Genomic DNA, 24,378 nt, shown 5'->3' with positions numbered 1-24,378 from the left:
AGAATATCACACAAAAACAAAGCAGAATGCAAGAACCTCAGAGAAATGAAAAGGACTGACTACCTCTGATGCAAGAACCATGTCAACATTTCTAGTTATTCTGATTGTTTATTTAATGGATTCGGTCCTTACTTGGCGGAAATTCATTATAAATAAAATAAAATAAAACGAATTAATTTCCACTTTATTAATATAGTGGAAATTAATTCGTTTTATTTTATTTTATTTATTCTGATTGTCACCAGGTGGCGTAGCGCTTATGTTGATTCGCCTATACATGCCAGGTTATAGAAGAAAACTTGTGAAACTTGATGTAATCAGGCATTCCAATGATCTGTCATAACAAATTCAATATGGCGGCTGGGGGCAAACATCAAACAATGCTTTGTAGTCATATTGTTCTGTTATAAGTTGATCTAAAAGTTGTGAGATTTTTGTTTTCGTGACTGCATCAAATGATTATTATATTGTTTAGAGCTTATTAGTGGTATTCTCATGAAAAAATGCCTTTGACATGCCTTGTAGTTGGTTGTAGAAGTCGTTCCAACAGGGATGCTGTAAAATTCTTTTCAGTGCCTGCGGTTTTAAGCCACAGGTTTCTTACGGATAAAAACGAATTGTCTGAAAGGCGTAGGGCACTATGGATAGCAGCAATTAAGAGGGACGATCTTACTGAATCGAAACTAAAGAATCAGAGAGTCTGCAGTAAACATTTTATAACTGGTAAGTGATATAGTTGAAATCAACCTAAGTGGCCAAGTGTTATAATGAAATTTACATTAAAAGTATTTTACACCAGTCTGAATTTCCTCTAGGCAAACCTGCTGCTTTGAAAGATGAAAATCATCCGGATTGGGTTCCATCACAGAAAATGGGTCACAAATCTCAAAAAATTCATAGGAAACAGGCTGATGTTGAGAGGAGAGGAAGATTAGATAAACGGAGGAAATTGTGCGTAAGTAATACAATCAACACGTTTATATCATTCTTTTCAGGTTGATGAAACTTCTAAATATTAGCTGTGGTGGACAGTTCGACAGATCTAACTGATAAGTCTAAAGATTAACGAGATTTATTAAAAACTTCTTTTCATATTAGTGATAATCTGTTTTTAATTTCAAAGAAGTTAATTAAGAATACCTTGTTGGTAAATTTTCATTTAACACGTTGACGGACACTGGGAGTACAGTAGGGCTGCCATACGTCCCGGTACGCCAGGACATGCCCCGGTTTGGACCAATGAGTCCCCGTGTCCCGGTTAGTTATTCAATTGTCCCGGTCAGTAATTTGACCGTTATGAGATTCATATTTCCTTATATAGAGTAGGTGAGACAAAATTTGTTTTCATGGAATCTCAACGGATTCCAGTAATCAGAAATCTGAAATGCTGTTTCCGTTGCTCAAACATTATTTTTGAGAAACCGAAGTATTGAAAATAAAATTATTAAAATTGGACACATGGCCAAATAAATCGTCTTATACAATCACTTTATTATGTATTGGATCCTTAGAGGACCTTAATATTTCCATTTAAAATATGTTCGCTGTCAGTGCGGATAACACAAATAGGTACTTACTTCGAAGTAAAATAAAGGCGATTTTTTTTAATTAGAAGAAATTTTTTCCAAAGACAACAAAACTATCGGTTGTCCATTGGTCTTAAAATTTCAAATATTTTTCGATATTTTCTGTCGAACGATGAAAGGTATTCGTGAGTATGCAGAAACCACTTACAGCAAGGTACTTTCTTATTTTAGAATTCGATGGCTTTCACTACTTCTAGCTATTGAACGCTCGCTGAAGCTATGGGGTCATTGAAAAAAAATTCTTAGCTGAAAAAAGGGCCTTAAAAGCTGTAACCGATTTTTTTTTGACTCTTTATTAGAACTTTATACTCTATTTCTACACAATCAAGCATTTCTGATTGACAAACCGATTGAAAGGATTGAAGAATCATTAATTACTGTTATTAAAGTAAAAATTAATTGAGAGGATAGGTACTAAGAAAGAGTTGAATGGAAGATTACTAAATAAATATTTTGGGAGCCAAACAAGACAAGTCTATAACAAACTAAAGCACGATGAATACAATGCAATAAGTTATATTTGACAGTGAAGTCAGAGTTTTTTCACAACTCCCGATATCTCGAATATAATGGACTCGGCCAATGACAAAATTCGATATATTTGTATGACTGTTTTTGAATGCTGTTCCTTGATCAAATCTAGTAGAAGAAACTGTTGTATATTGAAAAAAATTACTTGAAAAGGCCAAAACTTTGAAATATATAAATGGGCTAAAAAAATAGCACCGAAGATCAATCCTAAAAAAAGTGTACCATAACTACTTGTTTATTTTTGCGACTTCATGTTGTTTTTATTGCGAGTTGATATTATTATATTTCTTTATAAATTATTTCAGTGGATATGTCCGAATAAATCTTATTTTATTGGGGAATGTGTTATAATTCAACATGCAAAAAAGTCAATAATCCTAGAAACCCTGAGAAAAAATAAATGAATACTTCTCAGATGAGGTTTTAATTTTTGTCCCGGTCGATGTTCCAACATTTATGGCAGCCCTAGAGTACAGTGTTCTCAAGTGTTGTGACACTAAGTGTATTTGAATGTGAAAAGAATAATTGGTATGTTAAAAAATAAATTCAATATTTTTAAAGATACCATACCAATATCTATGATAAAAAAGGAAAATGACCCTGACCATTTGAATATTTTAGATAAGATAGTAATGGTTTCTTGTGGCTTAATTAATCTTTCCCCTCCTATTGTCCCCCTCTGAATAATAAAAATTAATTTTAAGTATATAAAATTGTTATTGTATTATTAATGTATTTTTCTAAGTATGTAAGTGAATTACTACCCTACACCAAATATGTATTAGGGATTTTGATTATATCAGCCCAGAATAAAAATGAAAACTACTTTATTGTTTTATTTCAGTTTATTCTGCCAATATAGATGAGAAAATATAAAAAATATATACACAAATTTACAATAAAAAATTACAGTAATTGTAATGTAAATTGTAATTATCTTTACACATACCAGACTAACAGTCAAAATCAAAGTAACAATGTGAATTGGGGTGTGGTTGTTTGAAACACAAATTCTAATTTTATGAATTGGTGTTTATTGATACACAGATCACATACAAGTTGCACCAGCCTGACGCTTATACAGGGTGTCCCGTAAAGACCACGTCAAACCGAAGGAGAATGTAGATCAGAGGATAACCCACCTGCTTTGACAAAATTCCCATTATAAAAGTCTTACCGTTTTCGAGATATTTTTTTTTTTGAAAATAATTAATTTTTGCCCGTTTCAATAGTTCTGCCCTTACGGTTGGTACAATTTTACATCTTTCTGGTTAATTTTTTCAGAAAAATATTGCTGAAGAATGATTTTAACGTTTACATTAAAAACATCCTCCGAAAATTTTAAAGGGGGGCTATGAGAAATATTTTCATTGGGAATTTTGGTAGTGGATAATTTTGTTCATGAAGTTTAGCCCATCGTAGTGGAAAAAAAAATGTACCGAGCTACTGCTGCACATTACACCAATAAATTGTCTATTTTATAGTGATTTCAAAGAGGTATCACACAAGTCATTTGTTATTCAAAGAAAAAAGATATGGCTGTTTTTATCCAAATGGGTACGTTTCTGACAAAATCAAGTTTGTCAATTCTCTTAAGAAATCTTCGATGTTGCATTACTTAGTGAACAATGGCAATTGTTTACGTGCGAAAATATTACTCGCATAATTATTCACCTCAACGAAATTCAATTTTGCCGGCAAATTTTGGAAAACATCATGCAGATCCAGATTTTTTTAATAGGATCATTTGGAGCGACGAGTCTTCCTATACCAAGGATGGGTACATGAATCTTCACAATTTGCATAGCTGGAATATCATAAATCCACACGAGGTGAGAGAAGATAGATCACAATATCGATTCAAGATCAATTTATGGACTGGAATATTTAATGGTGCAATTTTGGGCCCGATCGAACTGCCGCTATCACTGAACGCAAACAATTATTTGGAATTTTTAACCAACCAGCTGCCCATTTTATTGGAAGATGTGCCACTGGCGCTGCGACGTAGTCTGTGGTTTCAACATGATGGATGCCCAGCACATTACTGACTCGAAGTTACCGCACATTTGCATAGAACTTATCGCCACCGGTGGATTGGAAGAGAAGGGGAAATTTTGTGGCCACCTCGTTCACCTGACCTAAATCCTATGGACTTTTATTATTTGGAGCGACGAGTCTTCCTGTACCAAGGATGGGTACATGAAGACCTAAATCCTCTGGACTTTTAATATTAGGACTGCCTAAAAGACAAAGTATACGCAACACCCATACGTGATGATGCCGAATTGAGAGAACGCATCCGCAATTCGGCATCATCACGTATGGGTGTTGCGTATACTTTGTCTTTTAGGCAGCCCCAATATTAAAAGTCCAGAGGATTTAGGTCTTCATGTACCCATCCTTGGTACAGGAAGACTCATCGCTCCAAATGATCTTATTAAAAAAATCTGGATCTGCATGATGTTTTCCAAAATTTGCCGGCAAAATTGAATTTCGTTGGGGTGAATAATTATGCGAGTAATATTTTCGCACGTAAACAATTGCCATTGTTCACTAAGTAATGCAACATCGAAGATTTCTTAACAGAATTGACAAACTTGATTTTGTCAGAAACGTACCCATTTGGATAAAAACAGCCATATCTTTTTTCTTTGAATAACAAATGACTTGTGTGATACCTCTTTGAAATCACTATAAAATAGACAATTTATTGGTGTAATGTGCAGCAGTAGCTCGGTACATTTTTTTTCCACTAGGATGGGCTAAACTTCAAGAACAAAATTATCCACTACCAAAATTTCCAATAAAAATATTTCTCATAGCCCCCCTTTAAAATTTTTGGAGGATGTTTTTAATGTAAACGTTAAAATCATTCTTCAGCAATATTTCACTGAAAAAAATAACCAGAAAGATGTAAAATTGTACCAACCGTAAGGGCAGAACTATTGAAAGGGGCAAAAATTAATTATTTCCAAAAAAAAAAAATATCTCGAAAACGGTAAGACTTTTATAATTGGAATTTTGTCATAGCAGGTGGGTTATGTAAACCATTTTTCATTAAATATAATATACTTACATTTCCATCAATTTATATATTGGAAGCGATCTCGTTTGTTCTCGACAACAAGGATTTGTTTCTTGATTTCCGGAGAAATCATCAACACAATACAAGACGTAAACTTAATTTGAGACCACCTAAAATTAATTTTTCTTATTTACAAAAAAATGTTGAGTATCAGATTATCTCCATTTTCAATAAAATACCACTATATAATCGAATAAATGATAGTGATAAGAAGCTCAAACAAAAAATGAAAAAATATTTAATTTCTAAGGCTTATTATGCTATTGAGGAATTCATGAAAGATGAAATTCATTTGGCTGATTAATTTTGAGTTTTCATTGTTAGATTAAGTTTGGATGATTGTTTGTTTCATTGGGTTTATTTTATAAGTTTGTAAAATTATTCATTTGTTATTAAATTGTATGTAAATTTCAGCTATATTTTGACGGGCTCTAAGCCGACTATGTTGGGGTATTATGTTAATTGAGAGCGCATAAAGTTATATTATTATTATTATTATTATCCTTTGATCTACATTCTCTCCCGGTTTGACGTGGTCTTTACGGGACACCCTGTATATATATGGAAAGAATTGAGTAGAGAGTATTAATTGGTTTTGTTTCGTTAGACTGTGGGTGGTTGACTCGAGATTACGGTAGAAACTGTCTCTCGCATGGGGTGTCTGTTGCTTGGGGTCGAACCTTCTCAAGTGGTACTTCAGCGATATATTCGATGCGATGTTGTCAATCGCACAGTACCGAACATACCGGCCGGCGCCTTGAAAGTATCCACTTTCAAAAAACAAAAAATCACATGAAAATAATAGTATCAGGTCTGGTAAGATAGGTTAACATACAGTTTTCTTAATGCTATTAATAAATTAATAATAAAAAAAATTTTTAAAAAATGGCTTTAGATGAATGAGAGTCAATTCACTGGCAAGATGCTTATTTTGCAAATTGCTCTTTTCACAATTCCGTTCTTGGTACGGACACTAACAACACGAACAATATTGTCTGTTCCGGGATGCACAGAGGTGATTCTTCCCAAGGCCCACTGCTGAGGTAAGGAATTTTCATCACGAAGGAGTACGAGTCTGCCTATCAGCTCTTTGACTTCTTTCTTCAATTGCCACTTGTTTCTTTGATCGAGATTAAGTATGTAGGTAATCATTTCTCCATCTGGTCGAAAAACTTTGTACGAGTTTTTGCAAGTGCTGAAATCTATTCGAGTGATGAACCTTTGTGTCATCGACGTTGAGTTGAGGAGCGGCATTCAATGGTTCTCCGATGATGAAGTGTCCTGGAGTGATCGCCTCGAGGTCATTGGGGTCAGAGGATAAGGGAACGGGAGGACGCGAGTTTAGAGTAGCTTCTATTTGAGTTAATATAGTCATAAACTCCTCATAAGTATAATGATCGGTGGATAAAATGCGTTTGAGGTGTTGCGTTACCGATTTCACAGCGGCCTCCCAAAGCCCTCCAAAGTGGGCTGAACGAGCAGTTGTAAAATGCCACTGCATTTGAGTATTTTCAAAATGATTTTGTATTGGCTTACTAGATAGAATTTCATATATTTCCTTGAATTGATTTTTGGCTCCAATGAAGTTGGATCCATTATCCGAATAAAGATTTGTACACATTCCTCGCCTAGATACAAACCGCTTGAATGCTGCCATAAACGCTTCAGTGGTTAGTTCACTCACGAGTTCAATATGAATCGCCTTTGTAGACGGACACACGAATATGCATACGTAGCATTTTAGGATTTTTCGGTTTCTATATTTTCCATCTTTCAGAAGAAATGATCTAGCATAGTCAAGACCACAATTGGAAAAAACGCGAGAAGGTGTTACACGTGGAGCAGGAAGGTTGCCCATTTGATTCGAAGGTATTGGTGGGTTGGCTCGGAAACATGGTATGCATTGAAGGAGTATATTACGTACCGCATCGCGACCATTTAAAGGCCAGAACCTCCTTCTTATAAAGGAAAGGGTTGCCTGACAGGGTGTTTTTTAGGAATGAAAATAGGATGCTTAGTATCGAGACTAACGTTTGCATGTTTCAATCTGCCTCCCACTCGGATTATGCCATTAGTGTCTAAAAAGGGGTTTAAAGATTTCAGACAACTGGAAAACTTGACCGATTTCGTAGATGTTAAATCTTTCAAATCATCGGTGAAACACTGGGCTTGAACGAGTTTGAGCAGCAAATTTTCCGTGTTTTGCCACTCAGAAGGACTTATTTTTAGTTAGTTTATTTCAGTATCTTGCTTTCCTCTTGATTTTTTAGCGAATCTTAAACAATAAGTTATGACACGTATCATCTTAGAATATTTTGAAAATCGCTCGAAAATGTAATTGTTATCTGACATTAGCATGAAAGTGTGGTTTTGATTATATTCGTCAAGTGTTGAAGCTGTACGCGAATAGTTTGAAATGTGACGTTCTTGTGGCCAATTATCTGAAGATTTAGATAGAAAATGTGGTCCATGCCACCACAAGTCAGCACCTTCAAGATCGGTAGGATTGATCCCTCTAGAAATAATATCAGCAAGATTTTCCTTTGAAGGTACATGATTCCAGTTGTTGGCGTCAGATAGACCTTGGATTTCAGAAATTCTATTGCTCACAAAAGTTTTCCATGTACGAGGTTCAGCACTCAACCATGCTAAGACAATGGTTGAATCAGTACAATAGTGAACTGACTCAAAGTTGAGGTTCATGGACTGGATCACCTTTTTTTCCAGCTTGGATACTAGTAAGGCACCTGACAACTCTAGTCTAGGAAGGGAAATGGTCTGGAGAGGGGCAACGCGCGATTTCGCACATAATAGGTTGGTTTGTATATCACCGTTGCGATTTTGCGATCTCAAATATATGCATGCGCTATATGCCTGAATATATGCATAAAAAAAACCCGTGTATTTGTACACTAATCGGATCTCTTTGAATAACATGACGGGGGATTTCCAAAATTTTGGCTCTTTGAAGTTGTTTACAAAAGTGAATCCAAGCCTTGTAAAGATTAGTTGGCATAGGATCATCCCAATTGAGATTGGATAGCCATAGCTGCTGGAGTAAAATTTTTGCCTGAACTATGACAGGACCAAGGAGACCTAGAGGTTCAAAGATTTGGGAAATGGTTGACAAAATGTTCCTCTTCGTGACTGGATTCGGATAATCAAGGAACAATTGTGAGTTATAGATGAAGCAGTCTGATGTGGAGTTCCAAGAAATTCCCAAAGTTTTCGTACTTTGCGATTCGTTAACGAGATATTTGATGGCTGTTTCTTCAGAGGCACCTAATTTGAGGTAATTTTCTTTTAAGGGTAAACTAACTGTGAATCTTCCGGTATTGTCTCTTGTGAAGGTTCCAGAGAAATGAGATTCACACTCAGTTTCTTCTTTGGTACTGAATTGTTGACCTGCAAAGTTTTCCTCAATCTGCCAAAAATCTTGTAACTGTATATTCTTTGAAGTAGATAGAAAAGAAGAGTTCGTGGAAGCAGGTGGAAGGATGGACAAAGGTCCGGATATTATCCAGCCTAGCTTTGTTTCCTGAAGTATGGGTAGCCCTTCACCCAATTTGATTTGTCCACAAGAAAGTAGATCAAAGAATATGCCAGCACCTAGGAGGCATATGAAATGTTGGGTCGGCAAGACAGATATTGCCTGGAAATTTGAAATGGCTTAGAGGTATTTTCTGTTGAGGTGTAAGGCCGGTGATTTTATCAATTATGAGATAAGGCGATTTGAAAGTGTAATTGTTATATATAGATTGGGTTTGGATTGTGGCTCGTTTGGAAATGTTTATGAGATTTTGACCCAAACCGAAAATCGGTATGTTTACAGAGGTATAGCCTAAATTCAGCTTATCGAATAATTTTTTGGTAATAAAGTTTGATTGCGAGCCACTGTCGAGTAAAATTAGGCATTTAATTGTTTTTCCGTTTCTGTCTAAATATTGAGAATTGCAGTGGAGAGAATTGTGTAAGTACAATGACTTACTTGAGATGCCACTGAATCAGTATACAAATTTTCGGAAATATTCTCCGTGTTCAAATTAGACTCTTGATGAGTATGAGACTGATTGCTGGAGGGTTGATTATTGATTCGAGTTTTGCTGGTATCATTCGAGTTATAATGAAGTAGAGTGTGATTTTTTTCCGGCAAAACCGACAGGAATATTTTGATCTGCAGGAATAATTTGAATGTCCAGATCTTAAACAGTTCGAGCACAACCTAAGACGCTTAATCAAAGCAAATCTTTTTTCTATAGGAGTGCCTAGAAATTCTTTACATGAATAAATGAAATGGGATTGGTTGCATAAAGGGCATAGATTATTTTTTGTAGATGAATGAGAGTAAGAACGAATTTCTCTTGATTTCTTGTTTAATAGATTATTTGGGTCAGATGTATAGGCTTTTGTGTCCAGAGATTCTAAGAGAGAACAGCGTTGAGTGAGAAATGATAGGAAATTTTCAATTTTTGGGGTAATATTGTCACTAATGAAGATTTCCCATTCCTTTCTGATTGACGAATCTAACTTGGAGTTGAGTAGAAATATTAAGATAGTATGCCATTCACCATTCACACATTTTCACCTAAGCCCTTCAAGGATATAAAATGTTTTTGAAATTCATCTAAGAATTATATAAAATTTTTCTTCAATATATGTTTGAAATAAACATGAAACTTTTGGTTTCTTACATTTTGAAATAACATGAAAATCAGAGGTTTTCAGATTGAAATGGTATTTTCATAAGGGTATTTATTATAATAAATAATTTTCTGTACAGGGTGTTTCAAATAGATCTGACCAACTCTCTGGGGCTAATAGAAAAATAATGACAGTTTGCTTAGTAGAGAGATTCTAATCATTATTTTATTGAGTTCAAATAAACAAGTAAGAGCTGAATATTTCATTATTCCAGATTCAAATTTCATGTTATTTATAATTTGCCTCATATATGATATTAGGTGAGACGTGGTTATTCGAATATTTTTGCATTTTCATTAAAACAGGGTGAAGGATAATGAAAAGACAACAACAAAATTAGCAATTAATTAACAAATTATAATATATTAGTGGGAAAATACATTTTTGGCAATACCATGCATTATTTGGGGTATCAAATAATTTTCCATGAATTTTTTTTTGTATTACAGCTATAACTCGGCAAAAACAAATGCCATGCCTGGTGTTGGGATTTGGAGTGGGAGGTCATCCTACTTAAGATGAACGTAGTGCCACTTGTCAACTATTGAGTCAATATAATTGAATTATCTAATTCCTGAATGTTCAATGTAAAAGGGTCTACATCATTTACTAACTTCAGCTTCATTTGATATCTGTAAATAAACATTTCACTTCACATATAGGAAACAAACTGTTGTGTAAACAAAAAACAAATTGGATTTTTCAGCTTACCTTTTACCAATATCTGGATTTTCCAACAATAATATTATGTCTTTAAATACTCACTCTGCATCTTAAAAAGTCTATCAACAACAACAAACTCACACAGCTTTGGAGATAATGCCGTTTAAATGATTTATTCACAACGAACCACATGCTTTCATTATGACACTTGTAACGCTCCTTTTTGCGTCACGGCGCGCCTCTGCCAATTGCCCCTCAGCACTTTGCAGTAGTATCTCGAGCGCCAGCCAATTTTAGGGAGAAATTGACAAACCTTACCAGGGTAGCTTAGTGAAGACAGGATTCGGTGTCACCTAGGATGGTAGCGGTGACCAAGTAACAAACAACGCAAAAGAATTAATAGGTTTACTGATTTAATTCTACAATACAGACAATCTCAGCAAAACGGGAAATCAGAAAAAGTATAAACTGTATCAATATGTATACTTAAATTCGGTTACTGAGATGATTTGTACTGTCTACAACTACTGTGTCCTTACCTCACCAATTTAATGACAGTCAGAACCGTTGAAGTTAGTCGGATCCGGGAGCCGGGATATGATATATGGAGATGAGAATCGTGGATTTGTAGAGTCGGGAAGGAATGAAAACTAATCCTAACGCGTTGAAAAACTCCACCGGTACACCACCCTCTCGCTGTCTCTAACAAATGAAACCCTTGAATGTTCACTCGTGAGAAAGTCACAAGTAAAAATTAGCAAACTTCCCAGAAAATGACTAACAAGTAAGTTAACTGATGAAAATGGCGATTTTCGACCCCAGAAACGGATTTGTAACTATTGGCGTTCAATTACCAATTTTACTATTGTCCAATCACTTTGTAACTCCTTAACCAAAATGTCTTTTTCCAAACTGAATATCTAAATCTACTGCCTAAATCTCTAAATATGAATTACTACTAACTATCTACTTAATAACTAAACTATACTACTGCCTAAATCTGAATAATCTCTACTGTAATAACTACTATGGCCTAAATCTGAATAACTTACTGAATGCCTAAACATGAATACCGATTTTGGGCCGGTTACACCCTTTTATAACCTCGGTGGGGGGACGATGAAAGAATTCAGCCCACGTGACTCCTCATGTCGACAAAAACCTCGTTTTTGGAGAAAATTCTCTCGGCGGAACGCAATCTAACATCTGGAAAAATATATCGGCGGTAAAAACGCCGAAATAAATAATTTCTTATATTATTTCAATCGGATAATTCGAGGCCCTGGTCGGTTGAAAAACATGAGGCATGGACTTTTTTCATTATCGCGGTGAACAATTAATAAATTAATTCCAATATTTACGGAATATATCAGAATGATTAATTTGAACGGAAAACAATGAAATATTCTTTAGACGGAGCCTGATCATTCCTATTGGAATAATCAGACTTCGTTACACACTTCAAAAAGCTATTTGCCCACCGACACGTGATTTGGAATGCCTAGTACCAACTGTATTCAATATCCCAAAACCTTTAAATGAAATCTGAATCTAAATTATTTCCTATTAATTAATAACCAACTTTTATATATTCTAGGGAGCTACTGGAGTTGTTGAAGAATGTACGGGTTTAATTATTCATCCAGATACTGATTCAGCATCAACATCTACAATAACAACATTTGCAAAATGTGAAGATAGGAATTCAGATATTAGTTTACCAACTATATCTACAATAACACCAAAAAGTAAAGATAGTGAAGGTTCAAAAATGGATCTAGATGTCAATTTACCATCTACATGTATCAACTCAGATACTAGTTCAGCAACAACATCTACAATAACAGAAGATTTAAGTAGGAATTCAGATGTCAATTTACCATCTACATGTATCAACTCAGATACTAGTTCAGCAACATCTACAATAACAGAAGATTCAAGTATGAATTCAGATGTTATTTTACCATCTATATCTATAATAACACCAAGAAGTGAAAATTCAGATATGGATCTAGATGTCAATTTACCATCTATATCTACAGCAGAACCAAAATCATTTAAAGATAGTGCAGCTCAAACTTCAGAAAATTATTTGCAATTCATTGATTTGAAGAGAAAATTGAAGACACTGCAAGAAAAAGTTAGGCGTAGAGATGTCCAGATTTCAAAAATGAAAGAAGTATTAATTGAAATTAAAAAAAGTGGATATATTAATGACAAATTTGAAGAGGTTTTGACGATATATTTTGAAAGTTGATGTTCGAAAGTCACTTGAAAGTTTGAACTGAAAGGTAATTTAGAACAACAGTTTTAAATTTGAATTCTGGTATTATAAATAATATTTTTCATTTAATAGGTACAACTCTGGAACTTGTTCTACTCAAAAATATTGATAGTGAATTGAATTCTTTTACTTAAAAGAATTTGCATGCACTATATTTTCTATTCACCCAAAGCAATACTTTGTTTTACCAAATGGTAGAACTATAAGGAAATGGCAGCATAGCCTTAATTGTGAGCCAGGTCTTCTGAATGAAGTTTATGAGTTGCAGAGGAACTCCATGAAATTCGAATCATCATTAAAATTTCAAATATATTCTTGATATTATATTTGAAATTTAGAATACACCATCAATCAGAATCAATTAATGATGAACCAGAGACAAGTATGATGAACTTCAATATAGATTGACATCTATCAGATAAAAAATGCCTAAACTTTTCTTTATCAAAAAATTGTATATATTTATGATTGTTTTCAATAATAATGTTCAAAAAAATTGGATCTCTTTTTATTTTGGGTAGGTTCTCATGTCAATCTAGAGCGCGTCACCTACCCTCACGCTCACGCAAAAAGATTTTCCCGACAAAGAAGCTACAGTCCACACAAAAACCTTCATCAGTTTTCTTTTTTCTCATTCTTTAAATATTCTTGATCCAGTTCTGACCCCATGTAATCGAGAATAAAACAATGTGAATCGCAGACAAGGCAATTTTTTTTGCGAAGGAGAACATGTTCCAGATGAAAACGTTGAATTGGTCCTAAAATGTTCCAAAAAATTTAGTTATTGTGTGTGTGAACAGGAAACAATGACATAACATCCGATGAAAGGGGAAAAAGCGATGACATGGGGCATTTAGCAAATGGAAAACAACTTTCACTCACAGTTCAGACGAGGTAGAGAACATGTTACATATGGAGATTTGGAGAGAATCCTCCAGGTTTTTTGGACACATACAACTAATGAAGAGGTTCTCAGACAACTGTGTAAGGATCAAGAACTTCTGAACACCATAAAAATGAGAAAGGTTAGTTATGTCGGATGCATAATACGAGACCTCAAATATGAGGGCAGCACAGGGATAAGTCGCAAGAAGATATTGTGGTTGAGAAACATTTGAAATTGGACAGGACTGGGGGAAGAACAGCTATTCCGAGCAGCGATAAGGGACCAAGTTGTCATAGAGAAAGCCCACACCTGAAGACGGGCACGGCACCCAAAGAAAAAGTCCAGATAGGTCATATGCGCCGATTGCCTTTAACGAAAAGGGGCTAAATGGCGAGAAATGGGATTACCTGTTACCTTTCGTGGACTTTTAGAAAGGATGCATTTAGCCTTTTGGGAGGGGTTGAGTATTTGGCGAGTCTTTCTCGAGCCAAGATTTATGTGCGCCCTCTCCCGGGGGTTAGTGTTTCGTCCCGAGGTCGCTGGTGGACTCGTCAGTTAGGCGTTCCAGCGACCTCTGCCTAAGACGCACCTTCTCAAAGCATCTTTTAGAAGTGACTGTGTTGTAGGGATGGGCAATAAATATCGATATTTTCAACCGATATTATAGATATATTAAATAGATTAGATTATCAAATTCGATATTTTTTCATATTTCGCATCATGATTTTGACCTCACGAAACATATTATACTCTGGTTCCATTAGTGGAAAATGCTGATTTAGCGGACTATAAAATAAATTTTGAAATTCTACACATCGAAAATAAAATGTTATGACTCAATCTTGCTGAAAGCTCAAGAAATAAATAGACATAATAAAATTGTAATCAAATCCAACGGCCGTAGTTAAATATCTTTTTTTCTGTACCTAAACGTCCTAAACCATTTATCATTATTATGCAATAAGAAGCATTTTCAATAACTATTTTGCAAACTACTAGAAATGTTGTTTTCAACTGAATCTGGTCACGATAAATCAGGATTTTTGGCTAATGGAACTAAAGCAATCAATCTTGCTGACAGTTATTCAGCGGCCGTTTTCAAATATCTTTCTGCACATAAACGTCCTAAACCATTTATTGGTTATTGCTGGAATCAGTGTGACCATATTTAGTAGAAATCTACTTTTTTAGTAGATTTTTCGCATTTTCATGGAATTTTTAATAGGAAGAAATCATTTGGTAGGTTTTAGTAGTTTTAAAAATCTAACCAAGGCAGTTGAGAATTCGGATGTCGACTGTTCAATTCATTGTTCATTGAGGTTTTACGTTCTGCGTGATTCTAGAAGAACGAATCTACTTAAACATAATAAAATCATAAAACTTCTTTGGTGGCTGTCGGCTGAGAATAAATAAAAAGAATGATGGAGAACTCGAAGGGTACCTCATTAAAAACAGATGGTGTTTACTTCAGTTGAAAATATACCACTATCTCACATTTGGTATTCTATTCAGTGGAAAAAAAAATGTAACTGGAATTTAATTTCATTGAAAAAATTTGAGTGGCTGAATATTTCAGATTCAAATATATTCATTTCAAATAGCCAAATCGTTTTTTTGATAACCTTTATTCTATACAGAATTTTAACTTCATTTTGAAAATCTTCCATAAAATTGGGAGCAAAGCAAACTACTAAAAATGTTGTTTTCAACTGAATCTAGTCACGATAAATAAGAATTTTCGACTAATGAAACTAGAGCATTAATGTTTCGTGTGGTACAAATCATAATGCGAAATATTGAAAAATATCGAATTTGACACTATTAAATAAATATCGAATAATTTCTATATGTAGCAGTTTTGAAATTCTACTTATCGAAAATAAAAAGTTATAACACTATCTTGCTATTTAAAAGTTCCAGAAATAATTGCACACAATAAAATTGGAATATTATTCAAAGGCTGTTTTCAAATATCTTTTTGTACCTAAACGTCCTAAACCATTTATTGGTTATTGGAATTCCCAAGGTTCCTTGTAACAATCTGTACTATTTTCAATTTTGAATTCTACATATTGAAAATAAAACTTATGACTTAATCCTCCTAATTGCTTTAGAAATATATTGACACAATAAAATTTAAATATAAGAAGTGAAGAAAGGGCCGCTATATCTTTGAGTAAATCATTTATTCCTGGAATTTCCAATATCGTTTGAAACCTACCCTATAGTTGTCTATATAAGTAATATTTTCATTTTGAAAATTTCAGTAGTTACGCAAAAGGTATAGCAGAAAGCTTCGTGTTTTACTTCATTCGACTAGTTCATTGAGTATAATATTGAGTTTCGGTTAATCGAAAGTTGGAAGTTCGTTATTTTGATTGTGTTTTTTGGTGTTTTGCTTTTTTATTATTCAAAGTATCATGTCTGCGGTGTGGAAGTTTTTCAAAAGAAATGAAAATAGCGAATCTGCTTCATGTAAAATATGTGGAAAGTCATACAAAACTAAGGGAAAAACCACAAATTTAGCTACACATCTTAGATTGAAGCATCATTTTGCATATGTGCAAATGATGAACCATCAGGTTCATTGAAAAATAAATGTAGAGATGTATTAAAAGATGCTACGGATAAGTCGGTGTCAGATTTGGACGAAAAAAGTGTTGATGTAAGTCATGAATCCATTCTAATATTGCAAAAATTGAATACTAGTTTTGAATTTTGAATATCTTATAAGTTCTTTTTTTTAATTCTCTAATTTCAAGGCTTCTTTGCCAAGTACATCAACAAATTCTTCTGATGATTCCCAATTCTGCATGCCACCTGCAAAAAAAAAGGTAGCAATCCACTTTGATGAGTTGTTTCGAGAGGGGTTCAAGCTTTGCAGGTGAGTTAGAGTGTTTTATTTGTTAAATGAGTGTTTTCAATATTATTCTGTTTTAGTATTAATTATATTATTAATGAAAATTTTTTCATTGTAGAAGGCGGACAGAAATATGAGGAAATAACTGAAGCATTAGTATATATGATATGCAAGGACAATATGCCTCTGTCTTGTGTTGAAAAAAAGCACTTACAGAAGTTAATGCGCACTATCAGCCCACTTTGTAAACTTCCTTCCAGAAAAAAAGGTTTTTTTTTAATATTTCAATTTATACTTTATAAATTTGAGCATTGTATAGAGAATATTCTTTATACAATCATGTAACAGCTATTTGTTTTTAAATTACAGGTAACTCATTTGGTCGAAACAAGATATGACACCACGAAAGAGATTATCATAAAAATTTTGGATAATATATCATTTTCAAGCTTCACAAGTGACATTCTGACACTCATGAATTCAACAAGGAGTTTCTTAGTGTTGACGGTACATTTCATTGATACTCTAAAGGAGTCACCGGTCCTTGGGAGTATCAATCTTTGTGCTGTGAAACTTTCTGAGGTATGTTTGATCCATTGTAATATAACCCCACGTCTTAAATGAATTAGCAATGATTACAGTTCATATGGTGTGATAATTGACAATATATCTACTCGTTTTCAGGCTCATTCAGGAAATTACATAAAAGAGTGTTGGAAAGACATTTGTGGAGAATTTAATATTGATACAACAAAAATTGTTTCAATTACCACAGATGGCGGCTCTAATATGGTGGCTACGGTCAGATTGTTCGTAGGTGAAGATCATAGGATACCGTGTATGGCTCACCTCTTGAACTTGAACAGTTGATGGGGTGCTAAGAGAAGTGAGTGCTTTTTCAGCACTCTGCGATAAGGTGAAAGATATCGTTACTTTTTTTAAACAGTCGGTAAATGCAATGGATCAATTACGATCTGAACAAGAAGCAACTGGAAAAAAAGAAGGGGAGGTGTTAACATTAACACAAGCAGTCAGCACCAGATGGAATTCTTGTTAAGATATGCTGGAACGATTCGTGAAGTTGTCAGCTTTTGTAGCTAAAATTTGAGCTACAAAAAGTCAGTCGAATAAAAATACACCAGATATGGTTGCAAGTTCACAACTTCATGTGATCCGTGATATAATTGCTCTTCTTGGTCCATTCAAAGAACCCACGGACGAAATAAGTGGTAGCAATTATGTCACATCAAGTTTAGTTATTCCACTTTCTAATTTATTACTTCAAGTAACAGACCAAGCAGCTCCATCAACTCCAGTAGGGATAATTGTAAAAGAATCTCTACTGAAAAAAAAATCAAAGAAAGACTAGCTCCTTTAGAGAAAAATGCCTTCCTCTCCATAGCCACCATTTTGGACCCCCGATTCAAGAAAATTCACTTCAATTCTCCAATAGCAGTCAGTGGCAAATGCTATATCAAAAGTGGGAAGTGAAATTCATATAGAGCATTAGCGAAGAGGCCGCAGTGTTCTCCAAAATCATGTCAAGTCGTCGAAGAAGAACCTAATGAGTCTTCTATTTGGAGCAGACATGAATTACTATTAACTCGTAATTCTACTCCGCACGAGTTTTCAAATTCTGGCTCCATCCATAGCGAATTAAAACAGTATTTGGACCAACCACTATTGGAGAGGAAGGCCGATCCAAAAAAATTCTGGAAGAATTGTGAGAATTTCACTCCAGTTCTTTCAGAAATAGCACTAAAATATTTGATATGTCAAGCTTCCTCAGTCGCTTCTGAAAGGGTTGCCTCAGCGGTAAATATATCCGTTCCGGATAGCAGAAGCCGAATGACAGGGGAGCGCGTCAAACAAAGAGTGCTTCTGATGTCAATACCAGAAGAATACTGGTTTCAGTAAAATGTTGATGATTTTTTTGTGTTATTCATAATAAAAATAATGTTGAAATTGCCAAATGTGTATTCCATTCTGAATTTTTTAATGAAACCCACGGCCAAGTTCACATTTGCCAAATATATCGATAATATATTCATTAATACTGAGACATTTTATGATCAGGACGAGTCATTTAATGTAAATTCAATCAGAAAAAGAATTATCATCCAAATATTCTGTGACACTATGTTATGATCTACAAAACATTAATGATTTAATTGTATTTATAAATTTCAATTTATCCAAAATTTAGTATAATGGAGATGATTCAAATTTCTACTTGTGGTTGTGAACACTAAATAACTTGGCAAATAGTGTTTCGTTTTCTTTGACATATTTCCAAGACTTGAAAATAAAGATTAAATGTATTGTCAGAATTCCAATTGCAATAAATACAGGTCTGTTGTGAAGAAAATTGAGCTAGAACATAATCGTCATCATTCTTATTATTCTCCTCTACGATAACAAAAAAACTTCATTGAATTCAACAGAATTTCCCCACACCAAAATATAACATCGATATTTTTACTCTTACCTATTTCGATACATTTCGATAGTATCAGAAAATATCCATACAATATATATCGATAGTTTTCTGTCCCTTGCCCATCCCTACTGTGTTGCAATGCGACGACCCCTTTCAATCCGCCGGAGCCGATGTAAGCTGGCGCATACAGCCCATAGCGCCATCTCGGAGCATACACAGTGTGGGTTGTGGTCCTTATATTGTGACTAACTAGTAGTTCACGGCCAAGGACAATGTAGGGAAATAAAATAACGGGATAAAAACACGTATTCAATTTATTTCAACCCACTGAAAGAGTTTGAAGAAGATGATAATATGTCTAATCGATTCTTAGGGTCGCTGGACACTTGGGTCGTTGCGGCTCGGTCGCAGGTAGTTTTTCGCCGGTCTCGTGAACAGATGTAAAAATCTTTAATCTACTTGTTGTCGGTGCAAGTGTTGCACATATGTTGTAGATGTAGTTTCTCGTAGTCTGGTCTGAACTCAATTGAATTATTCGCCCTGAAATGCCGAGTTTTATGGGCATTCAGGCTGTTTTCCATTCGACCGTTAGCAAAGCCTTTCTACGGATCCCTTAGGGGTGTGGCTTTGATAATCCCAAGTTTGTACACCGAATTCTTCAGTTCTCGGACTTGGAATATTTTCGATAGATTCCCTACAAGTACTTGAGTAGTATACTCACTAATGGTCATTGAAAGATTCAATTTGGAGTACAAGTTTTGGACGCTTGTATCTGGAAGAAGATTCGTCATGGTCGAGGTATTCCCTAATAGGTTGGGGTGTATTTCTGCTTCCCAAAAAGTTTTGAGAGCGATTTTATCTAAGTTAGATCACACGATGGTGTATTGTGCATTTCGTACAAACCAGAGCGCATTGAAGGAGGTGCAGATTAATTAATTTTGCGACAAAAATTGGCTGCATTTTCTCCTGTCTGTAATTCGTTTCCGTATATGAGAATTCAGGGTATTTTTTCATCTTTCAATCGCTCATTTGAAGTTTGTTTTTGTGGTACTATTCTACGTTTTTGTTGCATTGATCGAATTTGTCTTCAAAATTGAATTTTCTTGAAAAACTGTTGAATGGGTAGGACCACCGTACCATTTCTTCTCTCTTAAATTCTTGGAGTTGATACTCGAGCGTAAATGAAGAAGCTGGTTCCTACAGAGTGTGCACAACCAGTATTATTATTATTTCAACTGGGGTCGTTTTGGTTTGGTAAGCCTTCCGGGAACTGCGACCATGCAGATCTTTTGTTCTCTACCCTACTCATTCATAGAAACCTAGGGAGGTCGTCAATGACGTTAATAAAACTGTCAATCTCCTTAGGGGCCTTGGCCGATACCTCTCTGGTATCCAGGATCGGCTTACCCATATGAATGGTTCTTAGGCAGGCCAGCTCCGGACACTTGCCTACCAGGTGTTCAGCTGTTTCTGCTTCCAATCCACAGAGCCCGCAAATCTCGTTTGCTGACTTTCCCATACGGTACAAATGATGTTTGTACCGACAGTGCCCCGTCAGCTGTCCCACCATCACCCGAAGCTTTTTGGCGTAGGTGGGTGAAATCTTCACGAATTTCTTTGCCTGAACAAGTCTAGGAGTGTAAGTCCAGTGGATTGTCCTGCTGTTCAACTCCCATAGCTGGACCGCATCTTTATATTGTATTTCTAGTCATGTTAGCTGAAAGCTAGTTGCAGATGTTATATTGGTATCAGTTGTTAAAAAGTGATCCAGCACTGATGGGATTTCCTAATAAGTCTTTCAATAAAAGGAAATGTTGGGATACTGGCTGAAGGCAAATCAAGGCACAAGTTCATGTGATGCTGGTACAGTTGGAGTCTACCGTTATGAAAATTATTTTTTATTCTAAGACTGCAGTATGAAACAGCCAACTAGTACTTTTTATGGGATATACTTATTCAACAAATAACCTTAAATAAGTAAATTTAATAACATAACAGAATAATTTATTGAAATGATATATACAAAAAAAAAATTAATATAACACATCATTTTATCAATGAAGAATGATATACAATCTTGTTGAACTTAATTCAGAGATCTGGGAATGCATGAAGGAATGTTACATTCAACTTGCCTTTTTTTTTTAATTCGGTTAATCCTAATATTATTATTTCAATACTGAAATGGTATCAATCATTATATCTAGAAAAAATTCATGATCTTATGTAATAATCCACTGGTAAAGGGAGAGAGTAATAAATCCTGTAAAGAAAACAATAGGTACAAACTCAAAGCTTCCGAGAGATCTCTCAGAAGTCTAGAAGAGATAGAAAACACTGAAAATTATGAAGTTACAAAATGACAGAGGCTACTTATCATATCTTGGTCAATTTAAGATGCATACCGCAGATGTAAGTGCTGAAATTTTAAATGAAAAACCGACTAGACCACTTGGAATTATCTAACTCTGTGTACTACAAATTTTATATTATGCTTTATTACCATCGTATCAATTCAGTTCCAAAAGAAGCTCTGGATTTGTTATCCTTATGCTTTTGATATTAAACAATTTTTTTAGGTTGCATTTCATTATTTAGAAAAAAACTTGTTCATTAAAATACAGACTTGGCGTTCTGAAGATCTGGGGTCAATCTAGTATTGGTGTAGTACTTCTTGAACTCCTTAGATTATATCTGTAATTACTAGATGTTACTTTTATTTTAGTAGAAGTACTTTTTCTAGAGTTTTGGAAATCATCAAAAGTCTTCGATGCTTTCCCATAATCTTCCTTTTCAGAAAATTTTTCTTTATTCTTTGAATTATTATCAACTGAACATGTACCATCTGATTTATAAACTAAGTAAGCTTTATCAGGTATAAGAGTTTTATGCACCTTTAAGCCTTCCATGATTATTTGATTTTGTTTGAAAATATTATCAAGTAAAGCTTTGTTTTTCATCAATGGATCTTCAAAAAAATAAGCTTTATGAAAGAGAATGCAAAAACTAATCAGTACAAAACCATATCGCAAGCATTGAATATAATTAACAACATTACCATATAATTTGTTTACGTCTATTTGAAAATTATCTTTACTTAAAATGAAAATACAAAGAACTCTTTCTGAAAGGGCATTCATTACAAGTAATGTTAATATTGGGAGTCTTGATAAAATCGTTCGAGGAGTTGAAGTGAGAACAAAAAAGGATATACCCCAAAAAAAATAAAATATCATTGTATTAATCCATGAAACCTCTCCTATTAACCAAGACTGAAGATTATTTATAGCTTGTCCTAACATATATAGCATTTCCTTGTGATTTTGAGCACTACTGCTCAAGTCTGATAAGACTGATTCAATATCTTTACCATGTTGAAGCATTTTACTCTGAAGTTCTAAACTTTCTCTCTGAATCTCAAGTAGAATTTCTTGTTTTGCAGCTGAGGATTCAAGTTGTTTTCCAACTTTGAGAGTATTTTCAGATATTGCTTCCTGCCAAATTTGTCCTCTCAAAAACCAGCACATATTCAATGTGTGGGTATAAAATTCAGTATAAACATTAAAAGCTTTATCAGACATGGAACTGATGCAGATTCTCCTTAAATTCTGCTTTTTGTCCATTTCACAATGATGTGTTTCCAATCCTGACATATCTAAGAAGCAATTCATTAAAGATAAAGCAATATCAGACTGGGTTTCTTCTGAAAGTTCCCTACACCCTTCATCCACAGATTCCACGGCTGCTTTCCAACAAGGTCCATATTTTGGTAGATTTCCCCTTTCCCTAAGCAGCTGAAATTCAAATTAAATCTGTTACTATATAATTTACAGAGTGTTCCATATTTACCTTATACTGCACACGTCCTTGTGCAATTAACTCATTTGTTTCCTTTTCTCCATTAGATATAATTAATGAATTAAGAGAATTTATAAGCAGGCCAAGTATGATTTGTGTTTTCAACATTTTGCGGTTTTTCAATCGGTGATTTCTTCATTACTTCCTGAAGTGAAAACCGATCAAGGAATATTTGTTTACATTTGCATCGAAAATTTGGAATGAATTATTGCCTAAATCTACTGCATAGTTGATAGGAATGAAAAGAAAGTACACAATGCTCACAATCTCTATTTGAATTGTTCAATATTTTAAAATAATAAATATTAAACATATAAATTTTGGCAGTTATATTTTCAATAAAAAACACTGAAATAATGACATTTTTCTTCTTTTTACATTTGCTAAAGTATATTCAAGGGTAGGCCGCTCCCTCTACAGCATTCGTTTTCAAGTGTAGAGTGTAGTAAATATAATGATTTCGTTGTGATATTTATTCAGGAAAAAATATAATGAATGATGGAAATATTCTTTTCTCAGTTAAACTGAATATTTACAATATTTAATAATAGTAATAGAAGGTAAGTCCATTCTAATTTATGAAAAAATATCCGTTACCCAAAAAACAAATATTTAGGAGAAGCAATCCTCTGGCATGGTGAATTGTAAACATTTAATCATTAAAATGGATGATAATGAATTGGAAAGAAAAGCTGGAACTGGCAATTCTAAATTTAAATTTCTGCGCCATTTTATTTTTTTTTCCATAAATCATTTTTAGAAATCATTATATAATTGCAATTGATTGTACATGATCATATCTGTTTAAATTCCATTTATCTTTCTTCTTGGTGTTCTCAGAACTACCTGTAAGAGGGGAAATTATTTGGACAACATTTTTTTTTCAATTTCGACGTCTCGAATTAGTTTTTCTTGGTCTCAAACACAAATTTGCGTGTTTAAGATCCTACCCCTGAATATCGAAAAATATTACTACAAATGGAACCTAATAATTCACTTTGTAGATTAAAATCAGACTCAAAATGCTTTATATAAACTCGCATGGAATCTGCTATTTTCTTTTCAGTACTTTCTAGTTTACAACTGTTATACCTGGGAAAGCAATGGAATGAGACGGATGAGGTCCCTGTTGGCACAACTATTGCATCTATAAACGTATCAAAACACTTTTGATTTCGACATTTCAGGCCAGTAATCACTAATCACAATGTTTAAATATTTTATATCAAACAGAAGCTGAAACTTCTTATAACTCACCGAACTAAAATAAAAAAATTTAATTGTAAGTGCACATCGAAAAAATAAGCAACTAGTAATGTAATGGCAAATGAGAAACGGGCAACAAATCGATTTCATGTTGCGTCGGTGTACATTCGAGCCGCCATACGAATGAATGTGATATAAAAACTGTCAACAATATTGCTTATTACCAGTTGCTATAAAATAGTGTTGCTTATTGCTTCGGTGTGGGACCCCACTTA

The 24,378-nt window shown here is 34.3% G+C and overlaps 2 protein-coding genes and 1 long non-coding RNA gene across 3 annotated transcripts; 2 read left to right on the top strand and 1 right to left on the bottom strand.

The window, feature by feature from the left end:
* The first annotated feature begins 337 nt into the window (after positions 1–337).
* LOC123681911 lies at positions 338–13,264 on the top strand. Its single transcript, XM_045620274.1, has 4 exons — positions 338–723; positions 816–955; positions 12,167–12,860; positions 12,926–13,264. Exons 1-3 carry the CDS (start codon positions 504–506, stop codon positions 12,824–12,826), a joined length of 1,020 nt encoding a protein of 339 aa, XP_045476230.1. The 5' UTR covers positions 338–503; the 3' UTR covers positions 12,827–12,860; positions 12,926–13,264.
* A 1,118-nt stretch (positions 13,265–14,382) lies between these two features.
* Positions 14,383–18,563, top strand: LOC123681913. Its single transcript, XR_006747730.1, has 4 exons — positions 14,383–16,623; positions 16,718–16,867; positions 16,969–17,181; positions 17,284–18,563. It is a non-coding gene; the product is annotated as an uncharacterized LOC123681913 (long non-coding RNA).
* A 2,463-nt stretch (positions 18,564–21,026) lies between these two features.
* LOC123681954 lies at positions 21,027–23,250 on the bottom strand. The gene is made up of 2 exons (XM_045620341.1): positions 22,889–23,250; positions 21,027–22,833 (listed from the first exon to the last, which is right to left on the bottom strand). The coding sequence occupies exons 1-2, from the start codon at positions 23,003–23,005 to the stop codon at positions 21,688–21,690; spliced, it is 1,263 nt and encodes a 420-aa protein (XP_045476297.1). The 5' UTR covers positions 23,006–23,250; the 3' UTR covers positions 21,027–21,687.
* Positions 23,251–24,378: the final 1,128 nt, after the last annotated feature.

This window comes from Harmonia axyridis, chromosome 6 (genome assembly GCF_914767665.1).
Source record: "Harmonia axyridis chromosome 6, icHarAxyr1.1, whole genome shotgun sequence".
Lineage (NCBI taxonomy): Eukaryota > Metazoa > Arthropoda > Insecta > Coleoptera > Coccinellidae > Harmonia > Harmonia axyridis.
Note: the sequence above shows the minus strand (reverse complement) of the source record. Positions and strands in the feature narration are given on the sequence as shown.